Source organism: Mytilus trossulus, unplaced genomic scaffold, assembly GCF_036588685.1.
Source record: "Mytilus trossulus isolate FHL-02 unplaced genomic scaffold, PNRI_Mtr1.1.1.hap1 h1tg000247l__unscaffolded, whole genome shotgun sequence".
NCBI lineage: Eukaryota > Metazoa > Mollusca > Bivalvia > Mytilida > Mytilidae > Mytilus > Mytilus trossulus.
Genome location: NW_026963318.1, coordinates 133,645 through 157,256, shown reverse-complemented (window position 1 = coordinate 157,256; position 23,612 = coordinate 133,645). Strand labels below are relative to the sequence as shown.

The window sequence follows — 23,612 nt, the reverse complement described above, 5'->3', positions numbered from 1 at the left end:
GACAATCTGCACCGCTGTCATTAGGGAATTGTGATTTTAAGTTCTAACTAACTTTATTTCTGGTTTCTTCTGCACAATGCCGATCATTAATATGCTTGATGAACATTTGTAGTGCAGGCATACAGGCTAGCCCCTCTATCTTGTTAATGACGTGACAAAGCCGTGTATAGTTGACGAGTTTTTTTCAGTGATGGATGAACTCGAAAGTGGTCTATTCAAAAGAGAAAACCAACAGTCTGATTCATACTTTAATACACTATATGTGAAAGCAATTATCACAACAATACTTTCGGGATTCAGTGCCTACAAAATACATGCATGCCTCATTTGCACTTTTATTTTCTATGTTGAGTGGACTGTGCAATTGGGGTTAAACTCTAAATTTAGAATTTAAATTTGAAAGATCATAGCTAAGGGAACATGTGAACTAAGTTTCAAGTTGATAGGACTTCAAATTTATCAAAAACTACAGCAACCAAAAACTGATGGACGACAAAATGGACACACAGACCAAAAAAACATAATGCCTCTAGATGGGGCATGAAGACACTTTGTCAAACATCACCCTATTACCACCACTGAAATACTTGGTGCTTGATTCGAACAGGAAAATAAAGAACCTAGCTAGTACAGTGTTGCAATATAAACACAACACAAGTCAGAATTGTAAAAGTCAGTTCGAAAAAGATGCTAACTAAGCACAAAAACAATTGCATAGATAAAAAACATAAAAACAGTGACAAAGGCAAAAGAAAGAAAGTATGAATCTAAGAGTACTCTCCATCCCTTATAGCTAGTTCAATATTCATTATCTCTAAGATAAACCATTTTCTCAATAGGTATAGAAAGATATGGTGTGAGTGCCAATGAGACAACTCTCCTTCCAAATGACAATTTAAAAAAAGTAAACCATTATAGGTCAATGTACTGCCTTCAACACAGAGCCTTGGCTCACACCAAACAACAATCTATGAAGGGCCCCAAAATTACTAGTGTAAAACCATTCAAACGGGAAAACCAACGGTCTAATCTATATGAAAAAACGAGAAACAAGTAACATGTATAAATTACATAACCAAAGACTGAAATGTAAAACTTGTCCATGCCAAGTAGGTGTAACATGATGCAATGTTGAAAGCAGTCTCTCTAGTAAAGTATGACATTTCGCAATGCCAAAATATATGTATTGACACATAAATGTTCATAGGTAAATAGGAATCCAGGTTAAGTTATGTATAAACTTATCAAAATAAATACTGTATTTAAAGAAGTTACTACAATATTAATGTTAAATTGATAGCGTTTGAAAATAAGTTTATTTGAAGTCATGGATTGCATCTTAATTTATCAGCTTTATAAACAACCTCACTATACAAGTTAGGATTTGATATCCAATTTGTAACAAGATTTCTATAAACAAATCTTTTGTACATGCACCATTCATTATATATTTTATGCCCCATTTATTATGCCCCGTTTATGGGCATTATGTATAATTTCTGGTCTGTGCATCTGTTTGTCTGTCCGTTTGTCCGTCTGTCCTGCCTCAGGTTAAAGTTTTTGTTAGAGGTATTTTTTGATAAAGTCCAATCAGCTTGAAACTTAGTACACATGTTCCTCATGATATGATCTTTCTAATTTTAATGCCAAATTAGAGATTTTCCCCCATTTTCACATTCCACTGAACATAGAAAATGATAATGTGGATGGGGCATCTGTGTACTTTTAAGACACATTCTTGTTTTAATTAAATATGAATGTACAATTCAAATTTGACTCTAGGCCAACCTTGTGACTAACTACAGACCATCCCCTGACTGGCCACAGAATGGTGTAGTAGAATTTAAGAGGTATTCTACCAGATATAGAGATGGATTAGATCTTGTACTGAAAGGAATCAATACACAGATTAATGCTGGAGAAAAGGTAAGAGGTATTCTACCAGATATAGAGATGGATTAGATCTTGTACTGAAAGGAATCAATACACAGGTTAATGCTGGAGAAAAGGTAAGAGATATTCTACCAGATATAGAGATGGATTAGATCTTGTACTGAAAGGAATCAATACACAGGTTAATGCTGGAGAAAAGGTAAGAGGTATTCTACCAGATATAGAGATGGATTAGATCTTGTACTGAAAGGAATCAATACACAGGTTAATGCTGGAGAAAAGGTAAGAGATATTCTACCAGATATAGAGATGGATTAGATCTTGTACTGAAAGGAATCAATACACAGATTAATGCTGGAGAAAAGGTAAGAGATATTCTACCAGATATAGAGATGGATTAGATCTTGTACTAAAAGGAATCAATACACAGGTTAATGCTGGAGAAAAGGTAAGAGGTATTCTACCAGATATAGAGATGGATTAGATCTTGTACTGAAAGGAATCAATACACAGATTAATGCTGGAGAAAAGGTAAGAGGTATTCTACCAGATATAGAGATGGATTAGATCTTGTACTAAAAGGAATCAATACACAGATTAATGCTGGAGAAAAGGTTAGAGATTTGATATTGACACATAACCAATGAAAAAAATGTAATGCACCTTATGTACAACTAATTCCAGTCTGTTATTTGTGATTTACATAATTCTATTTCAATATGTGTTATTTGTGATCTTTACTGATAAACAGTCAGAAATTACACCGATCCAGTTGAGTTTAAAAAATGTCCATGCTTAAGAACACTACATAGTTTATTTTAACAAACACAGTGCATAATTTCTAATGGTAAAAAATACTTTTATTTATGTAAATAAACATGAAATCTTATAGAAAATGAATTTATATTCACACCATGCAATTAATAGAACAGTGATGTTATTGTATTCACCTATTGAATTAAATTGGTTTTTTTTATAATTCATTGGAAGTCTGAGAGGTGTTTGGTAACCCTAGCAACTTTTTACTTCTAGGTTGGAATAGTTGGTAGAACAGGGGCAGGAAAATCTTCCCTAACATTGGCACTGTTCCGCTTGATTGAACCAGCCTCTGGAAGAATTATTGTTGATGAAGAAAACCTCTATATCATGGGTTTACATGACTGCAGATCGAAATTAACAATTCTACCTCAGGTAAAAATAAATATATAGTGTAGCAACCGGAGTGAAATGCTAAGAGTATGTTACATGTTTCTTTTTGCAGAGTTCGGAATGACCTTTTGATCCGAAAAAAAATTAGAAACCATGCTTTCACTTTTGATTTTACGGAAATAAAAGCTAAACCAAAAAATGGTAAAAGTTACCTTTTAATTTTCATTGTATACATGCTTGTAGAATTACTCTGTAAATTGAAACTATCACGTAATAATACATAGATTTATAATAAGTTTGCCAATGATATATCCTGGTTTTATTAGTAATTTACTACACAGGGAAGAACCTTAGTGCTATTGTTTTAACATTCAGGGGCTTTGTTAACAACTATTAGTAAAAAAAGTATCTGAAGTTGGAAAAAAAAGTTTGGAATAATAAAATTTTAAGAACCATGAATGTACATATGTTAGTCCTTAAAAGATCCAGAAACTAGATTTTTTAATTTCTTTGTAGATAAAGAGATATTTTTGTTGAAGGTGTCTGGAAATTTCTTTAGTAATATCTTGAATTTCTCTAGAGTTATTTCTCTAATAGTAAAAGACCTTGAATGATTTGCTTTTCTTTTTAAATTATTGGACTATATCCTGGGGTGTTGAACAGGTTTTCTTTAGAGCATCTATCCCTTATTCAATCTTTTACTTTTATGAATTCACAAAGTAGATAAATTATAGAATAAACCTTTATTATTATTTGAGGAAATTTTATGATTTAAGTGAAATGTTCTCTTACGTTTAATAAAAGTTCCAACAGTTTCTTTCTTTAGTATCTTATTCTGTGAATATCTTTAATGATAAATGTGATTTTTTATTGTTTCAGGATCCTGTGTTGTTTTCTGGCAGCTTGAGAATGAATTTAGATCCAATGGATGAATACAAAGAGACAGACTTATGGAAAGCTTTAGAACATGCACATCTTAAAGAATTTGTACAAAATCTACCTCAGAAACTGGAGTACGACTGTGGGGAGGGAGGACTAAATCTCAGGTGATTATCTTCTACAAGGGTGGTTCTATAGATCATCTTATAATTTGTGGAGAGGGGTTTAAAAGGTCAAACCAAACTTAACCAAAGTATTGATTTTAAAAGTGCAATGAAATAATAATTCATAAGATTTTAGATTACTCAACCAAGTGAACATATTTTGGAAACTTTGAATTATAAGAAAAATGTCCCCTAAATACTGAAATTCAGCTGGAAAAAGTTTGTACACCTTATTACCTGACATTTCATTCTTCTATGTAGGTCATGACCTGCATTTTCATTGTCATAGGTTGACAGGTATGATTTAGTTATCATATGTTCAAAAGTCAGTAACCAAGTTTACATTTTTCAGTGTTGGTCAGAGACAATTAATTTGTTTAGCTAGAAGTCTATTAAGGAAGACTAAGATACTAGTTCTTGATGAGGCCACTGCAGCAGTTGACATGGAAACAGATGATCTTATCCAGCAGACAATTAAACAAAAGTTTGCTGATTGTACTGTTATAACCATAGCTCATCGTTTGAACACAGTCATGGATTATGATAGGTATATTTTTGCCAGATATTTATTTTAATTCCAATGCAATGCTGTATTTTGAACTCCTTTTTGTCTTGCAGTTTAAACAAAATTCATAGTTCTTTGCTTCAAACATTTTGACTACTTGTGACACATATTTTATCTATGAACTATTTCTTTTATATATTTTAAAAATGTTTAGGTATATTTTTTTTTCATCTGTAACATAGATCATATGTGTACATTAAAAAATAAGCCAAAATAGGTCAAGACTGGCAAAGATAACCCTTTCTTGGCAATTGTCTCTCTGAATGTCCAATGAACCTTTTAAATTACAACAATGCGTTTCTATGAACATCTGTGTATTACTTCCCTGTATAGATATTTTTACATTACCTATATAAAGCTCCATTACAATGATATAGGCACATTTTAGAAAATAAAATTTTACATTTCAGAATCATGGTCCTGGACAAGGGTGAAATAATGGAATTTGATTCTCCAAATGAATTGCTGAAGAACACTGATGGACTGTTCTATCAGTTAGCTAAAGATGCTGGAATTGTGTAAGAATTAAGAAATTCTCAAAGAAAAAAAGAGATTATGGTAAAGCTGAATAGGGTGGTATTGTAGGTATTGTTGATTTACAATTGTATAAATCACAATTTGTATTTTGCTGTCTAGTAGATTTATATTTTTGAAGTATCAGTGCTAATGACAAAAAAATAAGGTGTAAGAAAAGGGTCATGCAAGGATGTCTATATGGAGTTGTTTGATATCTACTGTGTTATAAAAGTCTTATGCTATATCCTTAATTATGCTATTTTGTTGTCAATTTACTGAAATCAAAATCTCAGCCACATACTGTTGGCCCATTTCAATAGATCTGTTTAAAAAAAAAATGTATACCTATAGAATAGTTTTATTTCCTTTATAAATATATCTGCTTTCTATATCTTATTTGTTTCAACTTGCAGCATAAGATATTTTGTATGACATAGAATGATATACTTTTATAAATGCAATGCAAAAAAATATTTAGAACTGCTTGATAAATTTACTATAAGAAAACAACTAATGCATAAAATAAATGTATTCTCAGATGATTAAATAAGTGAATGTACCTAAGTTTAAAATTTATAATACAACTGATTTAGCCTTTTTATATGGTAAATACTTGATTTTTAAAATTAAACAAACTTGATCAACCGTCTGCAATCTAAACAGTGTGCTATATTTTATTTTTGAATTTGTTATATCTGTATTCTTTTTTTGCAGACCATTTTGATAAGGTAAAACAAAACAAAATCTAATTTGTTATTATTGTTAAAATCTTTCTTACATCAAAAGTTTTTGCAGCAGTTAATTAGACATAATATTCTTGTTATTATCATATTTTCACCTTATATGTATAATGTTGATATGAATATTCATATATTGACACATATCAGTTATAAATATTTTGACCACCATATTGTCTGCAGATATATCTCTACATGTACTTTAGAGCTGACCATTTCCCAAACAGTATGTTATTTGATGAAATAAAATGTTCATTGTTGCTAACTTTTACATGTTTAATGTTTTGCTGAAATTTTGATTAGGTTTTTAACAGTAATTGATTTTTTTTCGTTAAATACTAAAATATTTATTTTCCTTTGTTAGCACGAGTTATCCTGCAGAATGCTTAGGAATGCAAGGACATTTGAAAAACTGTTTACAATCATGCATGTTATTTGGAACAATTTCAGATTCTGTTAAATAAAATTAAAATTTGTTGTTTAAAGAATTGTTTTATCCTTATTGACAGCACATGTCAGTTTTCTGATTTCTGATTTAATATTTATTTAGATTTTTAATCTCCATTTTTTTGGTGTGGTTCCTGTTAACCAATCTTTATTTTTTGGGGTAGTGTTTTTGTTAACTTGTTTGTCTTTTCATTGTTTTTTTCTTCATTTTTTCGCTATCATTGTGTTGTCAGTTTATCATCTCTTTTTTTAATAAAAAAAAATCATTCCAAAAAATTTTATGGCAAAATTGCTCATAGATAGTTAAAATTTTGAGTTATGCTCTTAACACCTAATGTATCCTCGCATTTTGTCTGCCTCCACTTTAAGGATTCAAAACTCAACATAAATGTGAATATAATTTCATGCTTTAGATACAGCTAAAAGTTTTTTTCTTTGGTTAGTTTTTCTTTGGTTAATTAGTCACATTAAAAGTATTAAAAGTATCACTTTTTATACTGTAATCAGCCTTAAGATTTGTTTATATTGATTTTGTATTAGTTCAAATATAATAGTTTTTTCTTTATATATGCATATTGCAATATTCTTTGGATCTTTTGTTCCAGTTTATACCATTAGAAAGTGCCATAATATAGGCATAATTAAATTTATTGAAGTAAGATCTTTTCTTTATAAATAAAGATGTTATTTAGATATGAATTTAACTCAATTTATTATAAGTGAAATCTTATTTTTTTAAGAAGAAAGTATTTGTTTATATTGTTGTTTGAATTACAAAACATATCAACATTTATATTTGACAAATGAAGACATATTCAAGTTAGATAAGTCATTCCAATACTTCAGTTGAAACACTCCCCCTTTACAAACAAAAAATGCTTAATATTCATGAGCTTTGGTTCCATCATGGCATACATTCATCATCTAATTTTAAATAATCTTAAATCGGGTTGAATGATACCAATAAATGTACATATTGGTTTAATCTTCACTAATATTAAGAAAAATTTTTATTTTCAAATTTGATTCAATGATTGTACTTTTCAACTACTGTAAAATTCCGAAATTTTTGCGTTCATTCATTATTAGATTTTGTTATTTTAGACTAAAAATGTGATTTTAGTTTTTGTGATTGGGAGAAAAATCCAGTGTAACTCATATAAATGATTTCAAAATGCCAGTTTTAATTATTGCAATTATAACCCTGTCGCATTTTTTGCAATAATAGAAACAATACAATAATTTCTGAATTTATGGTATCTGACTGTTAATTCTTTTTTCACTTAGATTGTTGATAGAAGTAGAATCTTTAATACCAGTAATTGATATTCATCTTGTATTGAATGTTTTGTTGTAACTAACTTTTTGTTTTCTCTTAATTTTTGAAGAGTTTTGTTATATTTATATATAAAGTTTGGTATACATAAATATATATTATATGTTGAAAATCAGTTTTGTTTCCATTACTAAATCCATGTCCAAATCTAACAGCGATATACTATAAAGAGGAGGCCTAAAAAGGGTAACAAGAATGAACACAATTATTGGACAATATAACCAACCATCTACACAGGTTCATTATTTTATAATTAAGTTGTTGTTGTCCGACGCCGTCAGCGGCGTCCACAAATAGACGATATGGGGTTAATGATTTTTGTCGAGCCTGTGACATTTGTCGCAGAAAGCTCGACATAGGGATAGTGATCCAGCGGCAGCGGCGGCGGCAGCGGTGTTAGCTCACTTCTTAAAAGCTTTATATTTTAGAAGGTGGGAGACCTGGATGCTTCATACTTTGTATATGGATGCCTCATGTTACGAAGTTTCTGTCAGTCACATGTCTTATGTCCTTGACCTCATTTTCATGGTTCAGTGACTACTTGAAAATAAAGTTAAGATTTTTTGTAATGTTAAATTCTCTCTTATTATAAGTAATACGATAACTATATTTAGTATGTGCGTACCTTGCAAGGTCCTCTTGCCCCTCAGACAGTTTTCACTTGACCTCGACCTCATTGCATGGATCAGTGAACAAGGTTAAGTTTTGGTGGTCAAGTCCATATCTGAGATACTATAAGCAATAGGTCTAGTATATTTGGTGTATGGAAGCACTGTCAGATGTACATGTCCAACTGGCAGGTGTCATCTGACCTTGACTTCATTTTCATGGTTCAGTGGTTATAGTTAAGTTTGTGTGTTTTGGTCTGTTTTTCTTGTACTGTATGCTATAGGTCTTCTATATTTTGTGTATGGAATGGCTGTTAGGTGAACAGGATTACCTGGCAGGTGTCATCTGACCTTGACCTCATTTTCATGGTTCAGTGAGTTTTGGCCTTTTTAGCTCACCTGGCCTAAAAGGCCAAGTGAGCTTTTCCCATCACTTGGCGTAAGTCGTCCGTCGTCTGTCGTTGTCCGTCGTCTGTCGTCGTCCGTCGTCCGTCGTCGTTAACTGTTACAAAAATTTTCTCCTCTAAAACTACTGGGCCAAATTAAAGCAAACTTGGCCACAATTATCACAAATTAAACCAAACTTGGCCACAATTATCATTGATGTATCTAGTTTTTAAATTTGTGTTTCTTGACCCGGCCAACCAACCAAGATGGCCGCCATGGCAAAAAATAGAACATAGGGGTAAAATGCAGTTTTTGGCTTATAACTCAAAAACCAAAGCATTTCGAGCAAATCTGACATGGGGGTAAAATTGTTTATCAGGTCAAGATCTATCTGCCCTGAAATTTTCAGATTAATCAGACAATTCATTGTTGGGTTGCTGTCCCTAAATTGGTAATTTTAAGGAAATTTTACTGTTTTTGGTCATTATCTTGAATATTATTATAGATGGAGATAAACTGTAAACAGCAATAATGTTCAGCAAAGTAAGATTTACAAATAAGTCAACATGACCAAAATGGTCAGTTGACCCCTTTAGGAATTATTGCCCTTTATAGTCAATTTTTAACCATTTTTCGTAAATCTTAGTTAACTTTTACAAAAATCTTCTCCTCTGAAACTGCTGGGCCAAATTAATCCAAACTTGGCCAAAATCATCATTGATGTATCTTGTTTAAAAAATTGTGTTTTTTTACCCGGCCAACCAACCAAGATGGCCGCCATGGCTAAAAATAGAACATGGAGGTTAAATGCAGTTTTTGATTATTACTCAAAAACCAAAGCATCAAGAGTAAATCTGACAAGGGGTAAAATTGTTTATCTGGTGAAGATCTATCTGCCCTGAAATTTTTAGATGAATCGGACAACTTGTTGTTAGGTTGCTGCCGCTAAATTGGTAATTTGAAGGAAATTTTGCTGTTTTGGGTTATTATCTTGAATATTATTATGGATAGAAATAAACTGTTTACAGCAAAAGTGTTCAGCAAAGTAAGATTTACAAATAAGTCAACATGATCAAAATGGTCAGTTGACCCCATTAGAAGTTATTGTCCTTTATAATCAATTTTTAACAATTTTCATAAAATTTGTGAATTTTTACTAACATTTTCCACTGAAACTACACGGACAAGTTCATTATAGATAGAGATAATTGTAAGCAGCAAGAATGTTCAGTAAAGTAAGATGTACAAACACATCACAATCACCTAAACACAATTTTGTCATGAACTGTCTGCTTCCTTTGTTTAATTCACATATACCAAGGTGAGCGACACAGGCTCTTTAGAGCCTCTAGTTTTTTTTATACTATATGCAATAGGTCAACTATATTTGGTGTATGGAAATATTTCATGATCTACATGTCAGTCGTGCATGTTTTATTTGACCTTGACCTCATTTTTACCGTTCATTGCTCAGTGTTAAGCTTTTGTATTTTGGTCTGTTTTTCTTAAACTATAAGCAATGAGTCAATTTTATTTGTTGTATGGAAGAATTGTTAGCTGTACATGCCTACCTGGCATGGTTCATCTGACCTTGACCTCATTTTCATGGTTCAAAGGTCAATGTTTAGTTTTCTTGGTTTATGTTAAGTTTATGTGACAGTTGTAATAAAGCTTTATTATTAGGACTATGAACATAATGTCAATGATAAGTAAAGAAGGCGAGACATTTCAGTGTGTGCACTCTTGAGAAATTTTAATAATTTTCTTAAACTATCTCATCAAATTTCATTAGATTGACAACGAAGTGTGAACAAAACAAACAGACATAATAGGTAAAATTAGGGACACAGCAGTCAACATTGTATTATAATCTTAATCACTATAAAATCAAACAAATATATAACAAAGAAGCACCAAAAGGCATATACACAAAGAACATTAGAAAAAATGAAAGACAAGAATACAACAATGATCATAGAACAATACCACAATTACAGGATGCATAAGGACACAGCCACGTCATATGTATCAAACAGACTAAATAATAAAAGTATTATTTATAAATACAAATAAAACAATACTATAGCACGTTATTAAGACGATAAACAACGTTAATACTATGAATCTATACTTCAAGACCATTGTGAATCATTTGTGAAGTTAATACAGAATATTTATTAAAAAAGATCTAAGTTCCTTCCGATGAACCTTTTATAGAAAAAGGACAAAACGTTCCTAGACATACCCCTGATTCATCAACTGTCTGCTTAGACACTGTTGACGTTTCACTAAATCTGAGTAGAAGCTGTAAAAATAAGTTGAGAAATGTATACCCATATGTAGGTGTTGGTATATTGCTTCTGAATTGGGGAAAATTGATAATTTCAAAATTAAAATCGTCTCGTTTTTCATAGATTCTGGTACTCATATGACCGTGTATGTCAAATTCGAGGTACAAGTCTAAAACTGAGGCAGAAGAAGGGTATTTATCAATGGAACCTAATCAGAAAAGTTTGGATTGGTTAAATGGAAAGAACATCATCAATATATCTAAATGTGAAATTAAATGACCTGGCTTATTTAATGTTGTCGTCATTCTTTTATATTTAATGCGTTTCTCTTGGTTTGTGATTCGAATTTTTTTCGGTATACTACTGTTGCCTTTATTTATTTGATATTCTTGTTTTTGACAAGTGTCTGAAGGAACTCCAATTCATATTATTATTATAAGAAGTTCATATGATAATAAGTAGAGTTCGACAAGGAGAAGCGCACAGTTCGTTCCCATAGGAATGCCGACAGTATGTCTACCCCCAAATTCAACATAAATGTTGTCAATAGCTAAGAAACTTCAGCGTTTTGATTTCTTGTTCCTCTGTGAAGCATGCTTTACCTTTTTGTTCACTATTAACAAAATATGCCTTATGGAATCCCAAAGTAATAAATTTATAGCGTATACTACAATTATTATGTTGAAAATCCTTGTGGATTATTTCCTTAGACAATTTATCAATTCACATGGGGAATGCTGTTATACAGGGTTAAAAAATCAAAAGTTTCGATAGAACCAATTTCAGAAAAAGATCGAGATTTAAAATTATCTAAAAGTTATTTAGGTTTCTTTTTAGAATCCACATATTGTTAATAACACTACGCGAGTAAACAGTTCCACAGTTTTTCAGAAGGCCCTCTTTCACTGCAGACAGAATTTATGTCAATGTAAAGGACAATTGTTTAGTCGGACATGCAGACGACCAGGCAATGTACTGCTGTGTGCAAAATTTTGTGAAGCTTGTGTTTCCAATGCAAACAAAGTAGGTCCTCAAATTTGCTGTTCAATGCAATGTTGACTGAAGGCATGAAAGACTTTGGATTCGCCAAAATCTCATCCTTGTCAAATAATAAGTATTTTTATGTAGAATTACTTGAGTGCTCATTTAAAATTATTCTTTTACAAGACCCCAGAAATTGTTTCAATTACATATTAAATTATTCACCAATTACAACTACAATGTTAAAACATAATTTCCAAATTTCGACTTTAATTTTAAAACAATATTTCCAAATTTCACTTTAATTTTAAAAGATAATTTTTCAAATTTCAACTATTTGTCAAATTTTGGATAACTAGGGATAACATGAGAAATATATATATCAGTAACAAATCAAGAATACCGAAAAAGTGTGTTACCGCATGCGGGAGAAGATCTTATTAACGTAGGATCCAATCTATTAGAAAAACGAATTGTTACAGAAGAGTTGCACCAGGCACTTGCACTGCACTATTATTATAATAATAGTAGAATAGAATGATATGCAAATGGATGAATAAAGGCAACAAAAGTATACCGCTGTTCGAAACTCATAAATGGATAGAAAAAAAAACAAATCCGGGTTACAAACTAAAACTGAGGGTAACGCATTAAATTTAAGAGGTGGAAAACGACACAACATTAAAATGTAACAATTATATAAAACTGTTATACAAATATGAATATAACGACAAACCAGAGTATATATTGGTAACAAATAATTATATCACTACAATATGATAATTATAACAGTGACGTTGAAGTCCCTGTCATTTATTCATCATTCACACACGAACTTGTCTCAAAAATATATTTATCTATGTACCTTAACCTAACTTTCGGGTATAGAGATGTGATATTTTTCTAAGACAAGTGCTTTCTGAACTTTCTGGCCACTAAATGTTCAGTACTTGTCTGGGTCTTTGATTAGCTTTAGAATATTTCATTATTTTGTATTTATAAAAGTAGTAACGAAAACTGATATTGAGGAATTATTTTAAAATTTCTTAAATAAATATCTAAAAACGTCAATTCAAAATTGAATATCGTTGACCGAAGTACATTTTGTCTGAAGTGCGCAGGCGCATTATTTTAATAATGAGCACATGGTCAACCTTTTTGCAACCCTATGACATTACTGAAAGAAGCATTGAATACTTATAATTACTTTTTTTCGCTGTGATCATGAATAGTTATTTTTCTTATATTTACCTGTGTACTTCATTGCGGAAACGCGTGTCATCATGAATGTTACAATTCATTTCGAAATGAATGTTAATTTGAGAATGACACGAGATTGCTGTTAGCTAATTAAAACAACCTATTATAATGAAACATAAATCTGATTTAGTTATTGCAATTTGAAACAACTGTAACTGTGTAATAAATCAAATGAATTTCGGTTCTTTTTCTAGCGTATTTGCAACTATAATTTAAAAGTTGAATCCCATGTATCAAGTTCACAAGAGGGTGTATCATCTTAAAAAAGTATATCGCTGGGAATATATTTGAGTATTGTCAATTCATTTTCATCTGATGCTATGCACGCTTATTCAGTGGATGTAAATTCATTTTCATAACCCACTCCTTCTTGCAGTACAATTTCGTTTAGCCTTGTTGTGCTAATGTGGCGTAAAACAACCAACAATCAATCAATTTTAACCTTACACCTACATAAACTACCTCTGTGCGGATTGAATATTTGTTGCATTACATGCTTAATCATCATCGGATACAATATTCATTTTATAAATCCTAATCCCCCAAATCAAATGGTAATCCCTTTCCTTTAAGCTCATACCTACATGTACTACCTTTGTACCTTTGTTTTGGGGTCAAGTCCTCATGCCCCTATTTTTGTTGTTGCTCTCAGTGAAATATCAATTTAGTAAATCCGACTAAAACACATGAAAAAAAATCAAAAACCTTTCCGTCACTGTTGAATTTCAACCGAACTAATGTATATACTGTGGATTCATTTATTTTCGTGGGTACCAATTTTCGTGGTTTTAGGAAAATTTACATATTCGTGGATATTCAATTTCGATGTTTTGGCAAAGTCTACACTCATTCCTTTCGAAAATTTGTTATTCGTTGAACATTTGAATTCGTGGTTCTCCTGTACCAACGAAATCCACGAAAATTGGTATCCAACGAATATTAATGAATCCACAGTAATATGTTTGTTTAGTAAATCCGACTTAATTTTGGGTCCTCAATGCTCTTCATTTTTGTACCTCTTTGGCTTTAAAACTATTTTGATTTGAGCGTCACTAATGAGTCTTATGAAGACGAAACGAACGTCTGGCGTATTAAATTATAATCCGGGTACCTTTGATAACTATTTAGGTTAATGCGGACTCTGTGGCAAAAGTAACTGCATTTTCACCCAAATCTGGTTTATGTTTATGAAGATAAGAACAAAACAATTGCACGGGTTCAGTTTAAGGTAATATCTGTATTGATAGATAAAGACATTAGATGGACAATATATACCTGCTAATGATTGGTGATTGATGGTGTGTACCTGAATACACCATATCAAGTGGAATTCATATATATAAAAAAGAAGATGTGGTATGATTACAAATGCGACAACTGTCCACAAGAGACCAAAATGACACAGACATTAACAACTGTAGCTCACCGTACGGCCTTCAACAATGAGCAAAGCCCATAAAGCATAGTCAGCTATAAAAGGCCCCGATATGACAATGTTAAACAATTTAAACGAAAAAAACTAACGGCCTTATTTATATAATATAAAAAAATGAACGATAACCAAATAGTGACACATAAAAAAAAAGACAACCACTGAATTACATGCTCTTGACTTGGGACAGACACATACATACATAATGTGGCGGGGTTAAAGATGTTAGCGAGATCCCAACTAACCTAGGACAGCGGTATAACAGTACAACATAAGAAAGAACTATAAAAAATGGTTAAAAAGGGTTAACTCATCAGATGGAGAAATATAAAGTGTTTGTTATTCTTATCATCTTCTGCAGACATGGAAAAAGTGCACTGAAACATCAAATTAAATTATGATTTTCTAAAACATAAAATTCCTTTGAATTTTATTCATCTACGGCATGTTATGCCGTTAATTGTTTCCAGATGCACAAGTTACTTGTATACTCTAGATTATATGTATGTGTTGCATTCTTTTGTATTTGTGTAATGCAATGCTTAAATTTCATTTAGTGCTTACTAGCTAGTGCATGAATGTTAGTTTGTCTGCATTTTCAGTTTCCTTTAGAAGATTTAAATTGCTTACCAATTGCTATAATTTGATGTGCTTGATACTAGTATTTATGCTTTACATGATGTGCTTTCTAATTTATGTGTTTTATGTCTTATGTTTATCATATATGTATGTCGAATAAAAGCTCTACAGGGCTAATATTGTAGTATGATATGTATACCCGACTTATTTATGATTTATGCTGGTATGTATTCTATATAAATTATGAGGCAAAATTGCAGCCATTTCTTTTGGTGACCCGGAATTGTTTTCGCTTAATCGATTTACTTGCCGACTTGTTTCTTTATTATTATGAGACTGACTTCATGCAGGAACTTATTAGGAAGAAAGATAAGAAGGTAGCAATATCCTTTAACTCTACTTTCCGCTATATAGATGATGTTCTTTCACTAAATAATTCAAAAATTGGTGACTATGTGAAACGCATCTATCCCATCGAACTAGAGATAAAGAATACTACAGATACAGTTATGTCTGCCTCATATCTTGACTAACATCTAGAAATTGACAATGAGGGTCGGATTAAAAAAAAAATTACGACAAGAGAGATGATTTCAGCTTTTCAATTGTGAACTCTCCATTTCTCAGTAGCAACATTCAAGCAGCACCTGCATACGGGGTATAGATATCCCAATTGATACGATATTCCCGTGCTTCCATTTTCTATCATAATTTTCTTGATAGAGGGTTGCTGCTCACAAGGAAGCTATTAAACCAAAAGTTCAAAATGGTGAAGTTGAAATCATCTCTTTGTAAATTTTACGGACGCCATCATGAGTTGGTTGACCGTTATGGAATAACCATTTCACATATCATATCGGATATGTTCATTACGTCGTAACTACAATCCCCTTCCCTTTCATGAATGTGACCTACCGAATTAGACAATGTACCGGATTTGTTATCACTTAAGCAACACGACGGGTGCCACATGTGGAGCAGGATCTGCTTACCCTTCCGGAGCACCTGAGATCACCCCTAGTTTTTGGTGGGGTTCGTGTTGTTTATTCTTTAGTTTTCTATGTTGTGTCATGTGTGCTATTGTTTGTCTGTTTGTCTTTTTCATTTTTAGCCATGGAGTTGTCAGTTTATTTTATATTTACGAGTTTGACTGCACCCGTCGTGTTGCTAATGTGATAACAAATCCGGTAAATAGTCTAATTCGGTAGGTCGCATTCATGAAAGGGAAGGGGATTGTAGTTACGACGTAATGAACATATCCGATATCAATTGTGAAACGGTTATTCCATAACGGTCAACTAACTCGTGATAGCGACCGTAAAATTTACGAAGGGATGATTTCAACTTCACCATTTGGAAATCGTGGGTTAATAGCTTCCTTGTGGGAGACAACCCTCTATCTAGAAAATCATGATATGAAATGCAAGCGCGGGAATATCGTATCAATTGGGATATCTATACCCAGTATGCAGGTGCTGCTTGAATGTTGCTACTGAGAAATGGAGAGTTCACATTTGGAAAGCTCAACTCATCTCTTTTGTCGTAAAGTTTTGTTTTCAACCGACCCTCATTGTCAACAGTTTCGGTACTTATACATCCCTTGGATTTCAAATGTTTGGTATGAGCGTTCCTGATAAAGGTACTTCCAGAAAGGCGCTTCGGATGCATTAAGTTATTAAACGTGTGGTTTTCAATTTTGTCTATTCAAGTTTTGATTTTAGTAGTGCTAAATAATTGTAAAAAGTAGAAAAAAACAGATGGCTTACGCCAATAATATGTTTTTTGCAATAGTTAGCAGGGGTACGAGGATTATAATTTAGTAAGCAAGACGCGCGTTTCGTCTACATAAGACTAATCAGCTGTGACGCTTAGATCAAAATATTTATAAATTGAAATAAGTACAAAGTTGAAGAGCATTGCGGAAATTTCAAAAAGTGGTGTGAAATACAACTTAAGTAAAATTGGTACCGTTAATTTAATTACTACCACTGGGTTGATGCCTCTGCTGGTGGACTATTATTCCCGATAGGTATCACCAGCCCAGTAGCCAGTACTTCGGTACTGGCATGAAAATACGGATGTTTTGTGTTATTAAAATTTGCTGTTACAAAATATTAGAAATTATCATAAATTAAGGAATGTATCTCCCTCATGCAAAGCTCTGATTCCTTTCAAGGATTTTGCTATACTTTTTTGGCCCTTTGGATTATAGCTCTTCATCTTTTTTATAAGCTTTGGATTTCAAATATTTTGGCCACGAGCATCACTGAAGAGACATGTATTGTCGAAATGTGCATCTGGTGCAAGAACATTGGTACCGTTAATTTTATTACTACCACTGGGTCGATGCCTCTGCTGGTTGACTATTAGTCCCCGAGGGTATCACCAGCCCAGTAGCCAGTACTTCGGTACTGTCATGAAAACACTGATTTTTTGTGTTATTAAAATTTGCTGTTACAAAATATAAGAAATTATCATAAATTAAGGAATGTATCTCCCTCATGCAAAGCTCTGATTCCTTTCAAGGATTTGGCTATACTTTTTAGACCTTTTGGATCATAGCTTTTCATCTTTTATTTAAGCGTTGGATTTCAAATATTTTGGCCACGAGCATCACTGAAGAGACATGTATTTCGACATGCGCATCTGGTGCAAGAAAATTGGTACCGTTAATTTCATTACTACCATTGGGTCGAAGCCTCTGCTGGTGGACTATTAGTCCCCGAGGGTATCACCAGCCCAGTAGCCAGTACTTCGGTACTGTCATGAAAATACGGATTTTATGTGTCATTAAAATTTGCTGTTACAAGATATTAGAAATTATCATAAATTAAGGAATGTATCCCCCTCATGCAAAGCTCTGATTCCTTTCAAGGATTTGGCTATACTTTTTGGACCTTTTGAATTATAACTCTTCATCTTTTATATAAGTTTTAGATTTCAAATATTTTGGCCACGAGCATCACTGAAGAGACATGTATTGTCGAAATGCGCATCTGGTGCAAGAAAATTGGTACCGTTAATTTTATTTTAATCTATTCCTGGAGAAAGTCCTTAGTTTTGTTAAAATGAGCATATTATCAAACATCACGCAATTTTGAATATGAAGGACATGATAAAAAACGCATTTCGTCCTCATAATCTTCAAAACACAATGTATAGGTTCTAAGGTTTCTATATACATTTGAAAACCTTCCTATTCTACTGCTAGATTATTTGATGACATTCGCAACTTAATTCAGCAATGCACTTTTCACGGTAAGTTTCGGGTATTACTTAACATAGATAAGTCTGCAAAGAAAAAAATTGTATCATATATCTTTATAAGGAAACGTTTAAAATGAACTATCTAAAGTAGCATTTTGTTTCACTTTGATAATACACATAGTCTCTGTTTTATAACCAAAATATGTTAATAACATAGCATAAAGAATGTTGTGAATACCACAAATCATTTAAACCAAGATTCAACAATTCCTTTCGTATAATACAAACTCAATTATTCAGAGTATACATACATGCTCTCTCTCCTTTGCATTTTCACCGAATTATTTTATAACATAAATGCGTAAATGTTAATCGGTGATCCTGACAACAGAGTCAACATCCAATAGAAGAAATATTTTCCATTGTGTTTGGAAGAATAAAGTGTAATATTTTCCACCTGTACATTTAAAAAAAAAATAGTTATGAATAATTTAATTTAATATTCTGTTCTATTTAAGATACCCAATTGAAGCCTTTATCATATTATATTAAAATTGTATAAATTTGTTTGGAGCTTATATTCTGGTTTATGTTTGCAATTATTTTTTTCACTTACATTTAGTGAGTTATTTGTTAAAAAACTAGTTTTTTTTAACTTTCTTTAATTCATTTAATATTTTTAACCATTCTTTCGGGATTGCTTTTCTTAATTTGGAGAATTCAGCTATCCAATTTGATTTAGTTTTTAGTTTAAACTTATAAAATTTTCTGAATACTTTCCCTCATCACTGATATCATTTATATGAATGATATTGCTATCTATCCAGTTTTAGAAAGTAATGTTTTCTTTTGAAATTTTATCAACTGATTCCCCATAATGATTCCTAACGGATAAGTCTGTATTTGTTTGGATATTTAGTTTTGGTATTTTTATTTTTTAACCATACTTTAATCATATCCATTTTAAATTCTGATATGTCTGTAGTACCTTGTAGAGCAGATTGCTTCTAAATTTATTAAGAAAAAAATTTGGTCTGACCACCCAATTAAGAAATTTTTCTTTTTATCATACCTAGAGAACAGTAAAAAAATTTAAGGAGCTCAATTTCTGGATCCATATTAATCGAATGTTCTTGAAATTTTCTCAAGTGTCTAACAAAAGTGAAGAATTTTGTAACACACACATCAGTTCAGTAGTACAGGTGGCACGGTAGTATTTGCTTTCCAGAATTTAGGTTGCTCTTTTGTGTACCCTACTTAGGTAAATGTATCTAAACAGTGTGATTGGACAAAACATACAGTATCAACTGAACATACTTTCCCAAACTGAGTGATGAATCAGGTGTAGAAAAATATGAAATAATTTTATATACAGATGAAAATGAATTTTTGAGAATTGTTTTAAATTTTGCATCACTGCACCATAAAAGACCTAAAAGTACTAGTGGCCTTAGGATTTAAAAAATAGCAAAAAAAGTAAACGGTCATGGTATATATCCAAATTCATTTCTGAATGGTAAAATGAAAGTACTTCAGTTAACTGTGAATGTAGAATTTTTTGCAGTGTTAGAAAGTGGTGAAAATTCTAAAAAGGCTATCATTATCCCTTATTGCCAGGAAATACTACCGTGCCACCTACAGGCCTTGTTAATAATGTCAAATGTAAAAACCCCTGAACTAAATTTTCTTTGTTAATAAAATACTTCCGCCCGCCATGAACAAGTAAATACGGAAGTTAACAATAAGTCACAACTAAAATTGCACTTCTACGTCTACATTGAATAATGTTCTGCACTAGTCAAGAATTCGAGTGAAGAGGCCCCCCTGTTTGTTAAAACCATAAATCCAGGGTTCTTTTCTGGTAAGCATCATCAAATCAAAATCAAAATTAGTTTTATTTATAGCTCTACATTATAACATTATTAACGATGAAATAAACAAATACATATAATTAACTATTGGACAATTCATATGTATATAAATATATTAAATTGAATTATATCGATATATATCTATCAATTATTTTACGTATTGATTCCGGAAAGTTTTTATTTCTTCCGTGAACGTGTTATTTTTGTTACTAAAAATAAAAAAATAATAAAATCGTCCTGGTTTGACATAGAAATTATAACACCGGCTTTGAAAGATTTTCAAAGTGCGATAAAGTCTATCCACAGGTATGTTTGAATCAAAAACTTGTTTATAGCTTAAGGAAAATAAGATTCTATAAATATTTATCTGGTAATCTGCTTTTTCTAACGATAAGAGTTACATATTTAAAAATCATATTAATGTAGAGGAGAAAGGTTAAATTCATATCACTTAAATATATCACGTTAATCAGTTCCAAAAATGTGTGTAGTATACATGTATGTCAAGGATTTTAAAAATAAATTTCTTACATTTTACATTTACCATATAAAACTGTAGCATCTAAGTGGTTATTGCCTTTTAATAATAATGTTTACGCACTACAGTTGGTTAATAGATTTTTGAGAGGTTTAAACTTGAAAGTGGGTGATCGAAATCGTAAAGATTTCTCGAAATCCAACAATGATTTTTTTTTTGTAAAACAAATGACACATTTTAGCTAATAAACTTATAGTTCAATAATGCAAAATTAATTTGGGGTCCCATAATTCAAACACTTTAACAATATTAAAATAGTGATTATTGTCTGTTTGCAGGAATGGGTGATAAAGATCAAGACAATTATTTAAGAAATTTAGTCGTTATGTCTAATTATGGAAAAGAGGCATTAGCTTGTCTTCTCGAAAATGAAGTAACAAGTAAACATTTTTCTTTAGAAGACTTTATTAATAGCAATCAGCATGATATATACCATTTGTGTTTTAATAAAAAGAAGTGCTGCCAGTGTGTACAAGGATGGAAAGCATGTGTTCCAACGAATAGAGTTCTGAGAGAAAACCAGCTTGAAATTGTATTGAACAAAAATATTTCGCGTTATCCATGTCATAAACCACAAAACGCGTCGGATTTCTGTTGTTGCCGAGCCCTCCATAATCTTACAACAGAAAGATTCGATGTCACGCTACTGCGTTGTTTTCTCACAAATTTTGGAACACTTTGGAAAGTAGCACCCGTTGAACAAGCTGTAAACACGATTTTATATTATCGCAATTATTATGGACATGCAAGTGAAACTCGAATTTCCGAAGGACTATTTCAACAGCATAAGGCGGAAATAGAAAAAGCCATTTTAGACATTTATTCATTTTGTAAACCCTCTGATGTTTTAAGTATGAAACAAAGGCTTACTGATTCCTACTGCAGATCGTTAGATACAGTGTCATGTAGCAAGTATCTAAGTGGACTATTAGAGGAAATTCGCCAACAAAGCAGTGTAGAAAAGGTATGTTCAAAATTATATTAGTCAGATAGACCAATACAACTATACAGTTATGCTGATAAACTTGATGTAATTTGTTTGTTTTGGAAAAAAAGATAGTTAATACAGGTTATTATTGATATGTTAACAGATATGAACAAGAAATATTCCATTCATACTGTGGAAGTCTAAAAATTAAACATGTTTAATATGACAATTCAAATCATTGGCTTACCGGATTCATTTTTTACAGACAATTTATTATAAAATGAGCTATCATTTTTCAAAGGAACCAGTGTTCAAGGTATTGTGCATAATATCTTAAATAATCAATACTATGTAATTGAAATACTTGTTTAAACAATTGATGTCGCTACACCCATGCCTTTCAGAACAAATCTGTGTTGTAATATAAACAATTAAATCATATATAAACCATATTGTGCAAATAATTAGAAATATCGTCGTATATAAAATTACTCGACAATCATACTGAAAAACGTAAACAAATCATCATGATATATTTCAACATAATTGCAAATTTTAAGATGCATATATATGTAGGACATGGAGGTGCGATGGGGGCGCTGAAGAATTATGCTCCGTACGCTGATGTGCGATGCTCTATGCGACACATAGTTAAAAAACTACAGACGTACAAATATCTTTAGAAGAGTATACAGTCCGCTAAAAGTAAAGCACCACCTTTTTCTATTGCGTCGACGAAAAAAATCATTAAAAAACAATTCAGTTATTTTTGGAAAAAGAGAAAACTTTCATGTAGCAATTTTGCTAACATATACCCTAAACAATCCATAAACTTAAGTTTGATCACTTATATAGGTTCTATGTTTTGAAATTTTGAATTCATAGAAATACTGCAAAATTACACAAATCAGAAACTGAATTTAAATTTCACAGTGATTTTAAAATTTCTAGAACAACTGATTACCCAATATCATTAACATTCTCTACAAATTATCTTTGGTATGTTTGGCTGATTTAATGTCAATATTTCAGTGAATTGGATGTATATTCGTCTCTCTTCCCGTACACGGCGTCTAATCCTCTCTATAATCCTTCTGAACTTTAGTTGAGGAAAACTATTCCATTCATGAACAATTATCATCCCTCAATAGCCAAGAATTTGCAGTGGTGGTTCTTTGCGATTGCGATTTCTGCCAATGGCATCCAAGACATGTTCGAAAGGGTTCATGCCTTGCGACTGGAAGGCCAAAAGATAGTGTAAATGGCTTGTTGCTATTTGTACTCGGTTACTATTTTTGACATGTGTGGTTTAGCGTTATCGTCCATCTACAAGGGTCTTGACGCAAGTGGGTGATTATCAAAATGAGGCCCTACAATGTTTTGAAGCATCAAATCCATGAATGTTTGTGCGTTTATGTTACCCTGCAGAATATGCATACAGAGCTTACAACAGTTTATGAAACAACCTTATGCTAAACCCCACCAGCACTATACGCAGTCGTTAGGCAAATGTTGGTTTGGTCATTGGTAGTTTTATTTCCCCGTCAAACCCGTATTTTGTCGTCTACTGTTCGAAACAGAAACTGACTTCAATTTGATCAATGAAAATTTTGCTAGCTTCTCGTGTTCCAGAGGAAATGGTCATAATCATATTGAAACCTGATTATACGGTGCCTGGCTTTAGGGCATGTCACTTGACAACACGACGTGCTCTAAAGTTGCCTCTATGAAGTCGACGGATCAATGTGCGAACGCTAACGCGACCACCTGGAGACCAGAGGTGTCTTAAATTAGCCGCGGAACAGTAGTGAATTGACTGCTCTTAATACACAAATAAGCAGTCT

The 23,612-nt window shown here is 32.0% G+C and overlaps 1 protein-coding gene across 1 annotated transcript in view; it reads left to right on the top strand.

The window, feature by feature from the left end:
• Window positions 1-5,506, top strand: part of LOC134701579 (multidrug resistance-associated protein 1-like) — a 35,380-nt gene extending 29,874 nt beyond the window's left edge. The window contains exons 22-26 of the mRNA XM_063562712.1: window positions 1,783-1,926; window positions 2,926-3,084; window positions 3,922-4,088; window positions 4,438-4,632; window positions 5,061-5,506. Coding sequence (XP_063418782.1) covers window positions 1,783-1,926; window positions 2,926-3,084; window positions 3,922-4,088; window positions 4,438-4,632; window positions 5,061-5,172 — 777 coding nt within the window. The 3' untranslated portion in view covers window positions 5,173-5,506. The remainder of the gene's footprint in view (window positions 1-1,782; window positions 1,927-2,925; window positions 3,085-3,921; window positions 4,089-4,437; window positions 4,633-5,060) is intronic.
• Window positions 5,507-23,612: the final 18,106 nt, after the last annotated feature.